The sequence below is a fragment of the Hippopotamus amphibius genome, chromosome 13 (genome assembly GCF_030028045.1).
Source record: "Hippopotamus amphibius kiboko isolate mHipAmp2 chromosome 13, mHipAmp2.hap2, whole genome shotgun sequence".
NCBI lineage: Eukaryota > Metazoa > Chordata > Mammalia > Artiodactyla > Hippopotamidae > Hippopotamus > Hippopotamus amphibius.
This window is the reverse complement of record NC_080198.1, coordinates 101,655,220-101,667,340: the sequence shown is the minus strand read 5'-3', so window position 1 is coordinate 101,667,340 and position 12,121 is coordinate 101,655,220. Positions and strand designations below refer to the sequence as shown.

Sequence of the window (12,121 nt, the reverse complement as noted above, 5' to 3'; positions counted from 1 at the left end):
AAATGAAGGATTAAAAAACTTGTGGTATGCTGCTATACCATATAAAAGGACTTCTATAGCACCAAATGCCTATTTTAGAAAAGAAGAAAGGACTCAAATCAGTGACTTCAGTTTCTACCTTAGGAAGCTTGAGAGGAGCAAATGAAACCCAAATTTAGCAGAAGAATGGACATACTAAAGATAAGAATGAAAGTCAGTAGAACAAAAAACAGAAGTGTATAGAAAAGCAGTAAAGTCAAAAATGGATTCTTTGAGAATGTCAATAAAATTAATAAGATTGATCAGGAAAGAAAGAGTGAAGTCACAAGTATTGATATCTGGAGTAAGGGAGATGATACCAATATAGGTGTTATCGATGTTAAAGGGTAGTGAAGGAATATTGTGAACTTTATGCCAATAAAGTAAACAACCAAGATGAAATGGACAAGTAACTTCTAAAGCTCTCTCAAAAAGAAATAGATAACCTAATTAGCCCTATATCTATCTTACTGAATTAAAATTTAGAATCAATATTTGATTTAGTTATTGGGGAGCTTTTAAGCATGATTAGAAATGGTACAGAAACCTATTTTTTTCTTTTCTAAAAATAGAGATGTAATTGGCATCACACTGTGAGCTTGAGGTGCATGTGTTGGTTTGATACATTTGTATCATGCACTGTGACAGCGTACTTAGCTAACACCTTCATCATGTCACATCCTTACCATTTCTTTTTTTGTGTTGAGGACAGTTAATATCTAGTCTCTTAGCAACTCTGAATTTTGAAATACAGTATTGTTGACTGTAATCACTAAGCTGTGCATTAGCTCTCCAGATTTTATTTAGCTACTAGTTGCAAGTAAGCCTTTTTCAGCTGTGAATTTTGTGGAGTCTTTATACAAATATTTCTGATGAAAATTTTGTGCCTGAATTGAGATGTGCTATAAAAAAGATTGTTATATATCACAGTAATTTCTTAGTATTGATTACATGTCAAAATAATATTTTGAATATATTGGGTTAAGTGAAATATATTATTAAAATTCATTTTACCTGTTTCTTTTTGTGTCTGTTAGGATACAAGATTGCACTTGTGGCCCACATTGTGTTTCCATAGATAGCACCACTTTGGGCAGCACCTGGGGCTCTGCCAGCACCCCGGGACCCTTCCTCCTCAGTCCTTTATTCACAGCTGTATTCCGCAGAGATGAGGTCTGAAATATTGACGACGGGCGCATTTGGTTTCTTGGTCGTATTTGTTTGTTGACCATTGCTAATGTGGTCCTTTGCTTTCTCTTACTAGGCTCATGGCTCTTCTGACTATTGGTAGGAATTGTGGGGTAGAGAGAAAGTGGGGAGGGGCCCTTTATTTCAGAGGACTCTAGGCTGAGATTGTGAAACAGCACTGATTTTGATGTTTCAAGAATAGCAGCTTTATCTGGGGCTGTATTACTGCCTGGTCATCCTTCACCACACTGTGAAATCAGTTCCATGTGTCTCTCTCTTGGCTGTGTGTAACCAATTGGATCACAGTTGCCTGACAGGCTCTCTCAGTTAAACTTTTAAAAATCATTTACAGACATCGCCTAGATTCCAGTTCTTATGGGACAGATGGAGCAACAAAAACACAGCCTGACTCATGTTGAGTCTGCAGTGCTATATGCTTATGCTTTGGAACCTATTGAAAGCAAGGTGAAAAAGGAGTAAAAGAGTTACATTGGTATATTGACTTCCCAGGTTCTAAGAATATTGTAAGAGTAGAAGTAACTTGTTGGCAGAGGGCAGATGGCTGTCTGGGATTTAAGTATCCAAAGCAGTGTTGTTTTAAGACTTTTTGACTGAAACAAACAAAATGAGTACAACTTTTTTTTTGCAAGTACAACTTTTATTGTTAAAAAATCCTTAAATTTTAGAATAGTTTTAGATTCACGGAATAATTACAAAGATAGTATAGAGTGTAAACCTATACTATACCATAAACCCTACATGCAGTTTACCCCAATTATTAGCATCTTACATTACTGCGGCGCAGTTTTCACAATTAATGACTCAATATTGATATACTGTTAGTGTTAATTTTTCTGTAATGTCCTTTTTCTGTTCCAGAACCCCACGTAGGACACTGGAAACTTCACTGCGTTTGTCGTCATGTCTTCTTAGGTTCCTTTTGGCTGTGACAGTCTCTTTTCTTTTTTTACTTAGAAATTCTCCAGAATTTCAGAAACTTCTGGGCATCGCTATGGAACTTTTTCTTCTGTGCAGTGATGACACAGAGTCAGATGTCAGGATGGTGGCTGACGAATGCCTCAACAAAGTCATAAAAGTAAGAGCCCTGTGGACAGTGTTCTCTGAGCAGTACTCATTGTGGCTACGAGAAGAAACTGTAACTTAGCCGTCTTTTGTTTTGAGTAGCAGAGCCCCTTAGGACGTCTGCACTGTTTCAACTTGTGGGGTGTGGTTTGGAGGTGCTCTGTGTCTGCCAGTGTGCTGGCTGCACCTGCCCCATCAGAAGGAGCGGGTTTGCCCTCGTGCCTGCGCTGCAGGCCATAGGTCGGGGATGGGCACTGATGGTGGCCACTGGGTGCTCTTGGGGAAAGCATCGCTTTGTTGAGAAACCGTGAGGCCTTGAGAAGGCAGGGGGATGGGGAGTGGATCTGCTTTTGGCGTCTTTGTCTCCTACGACCTGGGTTAGGCAGTACTGTTTGCAGGTAAAGATGTGCCTTCTCTGGTAGCTTCGCTGGAGTTGGTGTGATGTGACTGGGGATATAGGAGTTCCCAGAGAAGGCTGATGAAGCCAGAAAGCCAGAGCCACCTGGGTGGTAAGGGGGGTGGGGAGGGGGCACTAGTCCTCTTCACTTCCTACTTCCTGGTGCAGAGTTGGTACCCAAGACCACTGTAGCTTTAATCCACTTTCTGCTTTTTTTTGTTTTCTGCTGTCATTGAAGATAAAGTGTTTCTTCCATAATTCTTACTGTGTTGGAAAACTATCCTTGTTTTTCTCACTCTGCCCTTCTCCTAGTTTGTATCCTCAACTGTCCTGGGCACCTTCTTCCAGACCTCCTTGAATGTGTGAATGAGCCTTTTGAAATTTTGTGTCTGAGCTTATACATTGTTCCCATCATAGGCTGACATAGTTCTTGATGCTTTCTCCAAAAACGATTTCTGGATAAATGGTTAAGGAGAAATGTACCTTGTTCCCTTGTCTGCAGGGAGCGTTACTTATTGGATATTTCCAGTTTTTCCTACTTTTCCCTTACTGTTTTGAGTTCCACCCATGGAATTTAGATAAAGCCACATCTTTTTGTTTTCCTCAAAGGCTGTCTTCCTAGTAATACTTACTTGGCCAGATGAACCAAGAACTCCAGCCTAACACAGGTTAGTTGAATATTTCCCTCCTTAATAGGATCTTGAAAAACAGAACTGTTCTTTGGAGACTCCCAAAGGGCTTTCTCTGGAGAGCAGTCACACTTTACATTGGCCAAGAAATTGTCCTTCGTTTCCCCGTCATGGGTCCAGCTTCCTCGGAAGACGGTCACCCTTTACTCCTGCGTTAAGGAGATGGCGCACACGAAGGTTCTGGAGTGGAGGAGGCCTGTGCATGAATCTCGCCTCTGCCACCCACTAGCTGAACAGCTTTGGGTAACGTAGTTCATTCTGTGCGCCTCGGTCTCCTTAACCATACAGGGAAACAGACACGGTTTTGTGGTGTGTGCGCGTGAGGGCCAAGAGTAGTTTCGTGCGTCGTCCTGCCACTCGCTGGGCCTCAGAATGGTAAGGGGCACTCTTGCAGTGAGATTCCTGCCTTCTCACCCAGAGAGACTGAGGGGCATGCCAGAGCCCTGCCGCTCCCCAGTTTTTGGCCTGTGGATTCTGTGGGCCGTGCTCTCCGTGCTTGGGCGCCGGCTTCCCTGCAGCCACAGGGTTCTGGCTCCTCCGTCAGGAGCTGCCTAGTCTTCTCCCTCACTTGCGTTTCATGCTTTCGCGTGCATCCCGCCCCCGCAGTGCTGTAGTGGCCATGGCGTTTAACCTTGTTCTCCATGCCTGGAGGGCGGTGGATGCCACTCAGGTGTGATAGGCCCACAGCACGTGTGCAGGTGGACTTTTTCAGTTATGCTTGCTTCTCTCCAGCCCTCAACATCCTTGCTGCCTTTTTTTATTTGCGCTGGCAGGACCAGGCTGGGCTTTTTCTGATATTTCAGTTCTTGAACTCTGATCTTTAGAATCAGAAAACCTAAAGAAGGCACCACAGGTTGCCTTGGTCGTGACAAGAGCGGGTGAGGAGGGCATAGAGGACAGTATGACCCAAATTTAAAAAGTGGTCATTTTACACGGAGTCAGATGCCACGGAGAGAGACCTGCTTCCATAACTGCTGGCAGACTCGCCTGGTGTGTGTGTTTGGGGGTCGTGGGCCAAGCCTGGTCAGAGCTCTAGGTGCTGGCTTCTCTTCCGGCCACCTCCCTACTGCTTCTCGTTCCCTCTTGCTTTGTTTCTGGCCTCCAGTGCAGAGGTTCCAACTTCTCATGTTACACCCCTGAGCGTAAGATGAGGCCAGTCTCTCTGAACTGGCATCTGGGGCTTTGGCTGTGCTCAGGTGTCCACTTCCTGGGATGAGCTGGTCTTCAGCGCCAGCAGGCTGAGAGTGGGGTCAGGGTCTGACTGATGTGCTCTCATGGTGGCGGAGGAAGGACAGGCTCAGGAGCACGTGAACAGCCCTTGGCTCGAGTGTCAGCGATGGGCAGGAACCCAGGAGTGGTCGCTTAGGAGTCAAGTCCTGGACTTCTGCTTCTGTTTTTTTGGTGTATTATTATATCCTTGGATGAGGACCAGACTCTGTGTGAGCCAAGAAAATGGGGTACATTTTGCTTTTCATTTGTGTAGGAAAATGCACTGGGAATCTGATTCAGCTGACGGCGTGCTTCTGCCTTCAAATAATTTACAGTCCTGGGTGGGGAAGCATGTTTGTACAGAAGCGACTTAGTGTGTGGTGTAAGTGCTAATTTCCAGGGGATGGTGGCAGGAGGTAGGGCTGATTTCTGTCCAGGCAGGCAGAGAAGGCTTCCTGGAGGTGGTGGCTGTTAGGTGAGTGGGGAGGTTCAGGACCTTATTTACCACTGCAGACTCACCAAGGAGGGTGACCCTGTGTGTGCTGCCAGAGAACCGGCGGTGCTGAGGACCCGTTCAAGGGGTTTGTCCTCTATTTGGTAGAGAAGGAAGAAAGGCAAGAGCTCACGAAGACTTCCAGCCTGGTGGGAGGAGTGCTTTATTTAGGAAGAGCAGCCTGCCTTGGAGTGGAGAGAGACCGTGTACCCAGAATCTGTGAGGGAGGCTGAGTAGTCCAGGGATGGGAGATGGGGGCCTTTGACCAGGGCGGAGGCGCTGGGGGTGTGCGTGAGGAGGCGGCGGGGGGGGGGACCAGGAGCAGGGAGGGGGCAGATGGCATAATACCCTCACCCGTGACTCTGAGAGCCTATTCCGTGCTGTGTCAGGGGTTGAGGTTTACTTTTCTCTTATAATAAAATGTTTGATGTTAGTTTATAAAACATTTATAAAGTGAAACAAAACTTTGATATGCCTTCTGGTTTTATTGGCAACGTAGTGTTTTAATATATGTTTGTCCATTTTGGTGTGCTCATGTAAGGAATTTAGTGCAAACTGAAATAGCAGAATGAGGATTTTGAAACTTCTGAGACGTTATTCAAAACCTCCTAGAATGTGACCCTTTTTTGATTTTCAAGCTTGCTAAGTTTTACTAAGACCAGCTTGGTTTATAGACATCACATGCTGTACATCACAGAAAAGGAAGAGGGCTTTTCCGTGGAGGCTTGGTCATGTCTTTCCTCTCTTCTGTGAACAAGCCATTGCAATACCGTTTTGGAGGAGAGGGTTCCTGTGGCTGAGAGCGGGGCACAGAAGTCTTTCCTTTTCGTCTCGAGAAGCCATCTCCAACGTGGACTTTGTGTTATGGGGGTGGTTGCCACCAGCCATTCTTACTGGGTTGAAGTTGGCCGTGTGGTCATTTTTTGGTTTGGCCCATAACTGAGCAGAAGGGGCCAGAAGTGGCTCTGGGGAGCCTATGGTTCCAGCAGGTTCAGAGCGTCACTGGGGCCCTGGAGTGGGGAGCACCTGTGCATCACAAGAGGACCAGACCTTTGGAAAGGACACGGGCTTCTGCCTCTGGAGAGGCGTGGTCCCACGCCAGAGTGAGGGGCTCTGATCTTGGACGTCCACCCACCGCCCCGCTGGCCCCGTAGACTCCGGGGCATCTAACAGAATGTGCTGTAATTGAATATAAGAGCTTTAGAATGAATTTGAACTGTCTGCCATTCAATTTTGGTATTGTGTAGTATTTGATTGTAATGAAAGTTAATTTTTTTCCTTCCATTTTTAAAATTAAAGTGAACAGCCTGTATCTAGTTTGTTCGGTAACTTCCTGCATACATATGCTTCTTTCTTAATGAGTAGATTCTTAGTTTAATTGCTTTTATAGTCTACTTTGCCCCAAAATTGACATTTTTGTTGCCTTTTAGCTCTCTTTAGAACTGCCAGTAGAATGTGTGTTCCAGGAACAAATCTCTTGTATTTTGTTGTAGGCTTTGATGGATTCCAACCTTCCGAGGTTACAGCTAGAACTCTATAAGGAAATTAAAAAGGTAGGCCTTTATTTCCCATTCATGAAAAAATGCTATTGAGTCACTGTATTGAGCAGTGTATGTGAAATTTTATCTTTTGTTTGATAAGTAAAAATGTTAGAAGGAAATAAATGCTATTTGGTAAAGTAGACGTTATTGTTTTACTTTTTTTCAAAAAGTTGCTCCTCATTACTTATTAGATGAGATGGGAATGGTAGCTTAAAAAAAAAGTATCTTTATAATTGCATCCCATTAGTCCTTAAAATTTCAAAAGTAGTTACACATTTAGATGGCCTTTTCTCTAAAAATAGAAATTAACAGTGAAAACACTGCTTTTGTTACTTTGAAGTCCTCTTGGTGATGAGTGTCTGTGACACTTATATATAACACACCGCTCCTTAAATCCCGCAGAACGGCGCCGCCCGGAGCCTGCGCGCTGCCCTGTGGAGGTTTGCCGAGCTGGCTCACCTGGTCCGGCCTCAGAAGTGCAGGTAAGTGGATGCTGTGGGTTATTGCTATTACTGTTATTTTGGTTGGGGGGCCAGCTCTGTGGATTCTTGGCACGAATGTCATTTCTGTAAAGGTCTTCCCTGTCCACTCTGTCTGATGCTGCCCGTCTCTGCCTCTCCAGCTGCAGTGCAGGTTGTCCCGTTCCTTTTCCTCTGTAGCAGTTGCAGCTCTCAGAAATACTGCCGCATGCTTCATCAGCGTGCCTGGTCATCTTCTATCCCACTCTCCCCCGAGAGACGTAGGAGGTGTACGTCCCAGGACAGCGGGGGCATCCCTGTCTGGTCCCTGTTGCAGCCCAGCACTGATAACAGTGCCTGCACGTGGCACTTGCTGAAAAGAGCCTTGTCGAGTGCTTGAGGTTGAGTGCCACCTCATTGTTGCTGACTGTGGGGATTATAGAAGACCCTGCCTTTGTCTATCACATGGGTTAAAAATATGAGTATTAAATTCTGAATCAAGTTTTGACTGCTTGAACCAGTTGTACCTTAATGGATTGAAAAACGAAAGAAGGGCCACAGTTTTCAACTCCTTCCTTCTCTCCTTCACCAGCAAGACGTGCTGACGTCCATGGGCCCCTTGGCTCTGTCCCCGAGGATCTGGGGGAGTGGCAGAAACCCTCTCTTTTAATATGAAACAATGATCTAGTCCATTGAGTCTGAGTGTAGTAAGAATCTTACATGATTACAGGCATACAGTCACTAAGGAAATTTTTTTATATAACCTTTTTCTTTCACTGTCCTTATTTTGAAAACATGGTTATGTTTCTGAAGCAACACATCCCAAGTTCTCCACATAGAAGCCAAAGTGACCTTAAAAAAATATGATTGGGTCATCTCATTCCTTTGCTTAAACTCTGTACTCATTTCCCAGAGCTGTTCAGATAAAGCTGGCCCCCAGTGGCCCCCGTCACCTCAGATACTCTGGGGACTCACTGGCTGGACTTCTTTGAAAAGTCAGGCATGTCTTCCTTCTGATGTCTGGTTTGTTTTTCCTTTGGGTCTCAGCAAAAAAGTCATCCCCTTAGAAGGGCTGCCTTGCTCTCTGTTCAGTCCCCGGGGTGCACCTGCTCGCTGCCCGTCTTGGCTACTAGAGGACGCTGCCGTGGCCACCATGTGCTTGTTTTACCTGTCCCGTGACTGCTGCTCTCCAGGCCTGCAGTCTGCTGCTCTCGAGAGGGCCATGCTTTCTCTCTAAGGCCTTATCCACGTTCAGCGCTTAGAAGAAGTTGTGTCATGCTCCCTTTTTAAGAAAGCTTTATTATCATTTTTTAGCTTATTTTTTAAATCGTGTTTCCTTATATTATCTGTTACTTTCTAATTTAAAATCTGAATATTTTAATAACTATTATAATTTACTGCAAAGAATTTTTGAAACAAGCTTTGGAGCGTTCTCTGTGGTTAGAAGAGAAATAAAGGATGAGGGTCTCCCAGCATTTGGGCTTCATCTGCGTTTAGTCTTCTAGACGAGGTTTGTTTACTTTCCAGTAAGGATTCTTTTGCATATCAAAACTGGTTTTTCCCTAACAGGTACTGAACTAATATCTTGCATTTCTCATTAAGGTAGTCCGGGAAGAATAATTGGTGTTCCTCTCACATATGCAGGCCTTACTTGGTAAACCTTTTACCTTGCCTGACGCGCACAAGCAGGAGACCCGAGGAGTCTGTCCAGGAGACCTTGGCTGCAGCTCTCCCTAAAATTATGGCTTCTTTTGGCAATTTTGCAAATGACAATGAAATTAAGGTAAGATTGTTGCCTCCAATCAGAAGCGTGTGAATGCGTCTTACTGGGAGTTGGGCTTTTGCACAGGAAGGCATATGAGAGTACTTCTCGAGTTAGGTTTTGCTTCATAATTTAGATTACAGTCTTTTGAGTTCTTTGGAGGCACACTGAGAGCCTCTTTCCACTTCTGTGTTCTTGCTGTGGGGTGAAAAGTTGAATAGGGTGATGGTTTATAGATGCAAAATCAAAAGGCATTTTCCAGAGCAGACTGGTTTTGGGGTACAAGATGGACTGCTTAGCCTGGTTGAAGAAAGACCACCGTCCTTGGACTGCAGGCGGGAGAAAGCTCACTGATGATGCCTTGTGGGCACAAGTGCCCTGTGGCCACTGAACTTCCTGTTTGCTTTTGCTCCAACCAGCACCCTTCAAACCCTCTTTAGTGTTTTGTTTATAATGTCCAGAAATTGTGACCCTGTCACATGGTCTGAGGAGTACAGATTCTTGACTTCCTCCTTTTAGTGGTCAGTCCTGTGTTAGTGTTGTTCTTGGTATTTCCCTCCGGATTTGTAAATAACATGCTTGTACTGCTGGGTTTGGATTTTTTAATTTGTTACAATGGAAAAGATGAATTCAGCTCTAACCCTTCTTCCATCTTTTTACTACAGTTACATCAGTATTCAGTGTGTACATTATTGTGCCTAAGTAAACAGTCACAGCTAGTTACGTTCTGTGCCGTGGTTATGTTTCTTTGTATAACTTTTTGGTAGTTCTGAAGTCAGTAATCGCCTCTTTTTCATTTGCTTGTTATTCTTTGGCAATTTCCTTCTTCTCACTCCTTCCACCGAAGCTGTAAATGTGTCTCAGTTCAGTTGTGCACATGAAGGGTAATTTGCTGGGCCTGCTTCCACCCCTGGGCTCTGCAGCTGCTGCCACTTAGTCAGGGCATCCGTTAGGTCTGTCGCACAGTCGTGTCCTGGCTCCACTGTCAGATGCCTGATCCCTGGCTGCCACGTCTTTGTCTCTCGGCTTACTCCTGGAGAGGAGCTTCCTGAGAAAGGATGACTGGGAAATACATTGTTTGAGATTTTGCATTCGTGAAAATGCCTTGACTCCTCCCTCACACTTGGCTGGGCGTAGAGATCGGGGATGGAAATCGTCTCCCCTTAGGAATGCAAGGGCTTCGCCCCATTGTCTCATGGTCTGCAGCGTGGCTTCCAAGAAGTCGAATGACCTGATCCCTTAGCCTCTGAATGTGTCCTTCTCTAGAAGGTTTTTATTGTTTTGTGCAGGTGATAGTGCTGGGTGCTTGACAGACCTTTTAATTTGGAACCTGCTAGCCTTCATTTCTGGGAAATGTCCTTATATTTCTCTGACAACCCCCTCCCCCCCCCCTTTATTTTCTCTGTGCTCTTTCTGAAATTTGTTAGTTAGCTGTTGGTCCTCCTGGACTGATGATGCGCATATATATTATCTTTTGTTTCTATTTTCCTTTTTTTTTTTGCCCTGTACTTTTCTAGGAGATGTCCACCTCAAACTCTTCTATTGAACTTTTGTTCCTGGTGTGGGTTTTTTTGTTGGTTTTTTTGTTGCATTGGGTCTTCGTTGCTGCGCGCAGGCTTTCTCTAGTTGTGGCGAGTTGAGGCTACTCTTCGTTGTGGTGCGTGGGCTTCTCAGTGCAGTGGCTTCTCTTGTTGTGGCGTATGGGCTCAGTAGTTGTAGCACACAGGCTTGGTTGTTGTGGCACGCGGGCCCTAGAGCTTTCGGGTTTCAGTAGTTGCAGCTCACGGGCTTAGTTGCTCCGCAGCATGTGGGATCTTCCTGGACCAGGGATTGAATCTGTGTCCCCTGCATTGGCAGGTGGTTTAGCCACTGTGCCACCAGGGAAGCCATCCTGCTGTGGTTAAGTTTCTAAGAGCTCTTTTTGGTGTTCAGAATGTTCATGTATTCTGGCACCCTCTTCTTGTTTCACGAGTGCCTCTCTTATCTTTCTGAAGGTACTGATTACAATTTCTCGGCAACTTCCTTTGACCTCCACATTGTGTGTTTCTTCTGACTTCCTCTGTTCTATTTCCTGTCTTTCTCGTTTTTGTCAGCAGTTGTCCACGCAGATTTGAGTGAGACCCTAAGAAGCTTATTGGAGGCAGGTGTGTGGCAGGCTTTGTCCCCTGGTGGACTTCTTGAGGTGATAGATGGTGAACCTGCTTTTCCACTGTGGGTTTTTAAATGTCAGTGTCATTAAGTCTTCTTCTCTTGGGCCAATCAGTATCCCTAAGGCAAAATCCCTCATTCTCCTGCTTGGAGGCATCAGCCCAGCTGCATTTGTCCTGGGACCCTGGGATGGACAGGTGCTAACATTCTCACTAGTCAGAATGCCAGCTTTTCCTTAATTTCTGTTTTCTGTCTGTGCCTCCTGTCTGTCCTCAGCTGTGGCAGCATCTCTGGGGGTTCCCTGTCTCTGTGGGCGGTGGGGAAGCGAAGATCACGTCCTGGGCTGCCTCGGCAGGAGAGGAGCTTGGCAGCTTGCTAAGGAGGAGTTAGATGAGCAGCTGTTTCACTCCCACATCCATGCCACTTCTAGATGTCTCTGATGCTCCTGAGCCTGAGCTTTTCTGAGGCTTGAGTGAGCTTGCCTTTTGTTGGGTGCGTTCAGTCCTTCTCCCCAGCTCCCAGAAAGTCTTGTTTGGGAACTTCTTCCTGAGGACTATGAATCAGGCAGGTACCACTTGTTTACATTCTAGCTCCCACAACTTGCTAATGCCTCCAGTCTCCCGTTGTCTCTGTTCTGTTCTTTTTGTCCTTGTACGTTTATGCCTTTTAAACCTTGTGCATGTGATTCTGGTGGGGCGTGTAGGACGTGCAGGTTCACATGTCTAGTCTAGCATGTTTGATCAGAAGTCTCCTAACAGGAGCCCTGCTGTCTCATTCTTAGGGTTGCCTGTTAAATATTGGGACTCCCAAGCCTTTTATTTGATTGGTGTGTAATGTACATACAAGACAGCATGTAAATCATGCGTGTACTCCTTGATGAGTGGTTACAGAGTGGGCCTGCCCTTGCGGCCACCACCCAGGTCTGGACATGGAATGTTACTGGTACCCAGGAGCCTGCGCCACGCTCTCCCTGCCGCTGTCCCCTCCTTCCTCCCCAGGGCTGATCACTGACCTGGCTTCTAATGCCAGAGGGTCTGTTTTTAAGTTGTAGATATGTAGAGCCGTACCGTACCGTATGTATTCCTTTTGGCTGGTGTCGTTTCTGGGACGCTGAGCTTGTGAGGTTCTTCCTTGT

The 12,121-nt window shown here is 45.5% G+C and overlaps 1 protein-coding gene across 6 annotated transcripts in view; it reads left to right on the top strand.

The window, feature by feature from the left end:
* The window catches only part of HTT (huntingtin), a 134,138-nt gene that overhangs the window by 22,488 nt on the left and 99,529 nt on the right, over positions 1–12,121 (top strand). For 4 of the 6 annotated variants that reach the window (XM_057706712.1, XM_057706711.1, XM_057706714.1 and 1 more), the window contains exons 3-6: positions 2,182–2,302; positions 6,571–6,630; positions 7,021–7,100; positions 8,721–8,859. In XM_057706712.1, coding sequence (XP_057562695.1) covers positions 2,182–2,302; positions 6,571–6,630; positions 7,021–7,100; positions 8,721–8,859 — 400 coding nt within the window. Of the gene's footprint in view, positions 1–2,181; positions 2,303–3,312; positions 3,355–6,570; positions 6,631–7,020; positions 7,101–8,720; positions 8,860–12,121 lie in introns of those variants that run through there. The other 2 variants (XM_057706715.1, XM_057706716.1) reach the window with 2 other exon arrangements.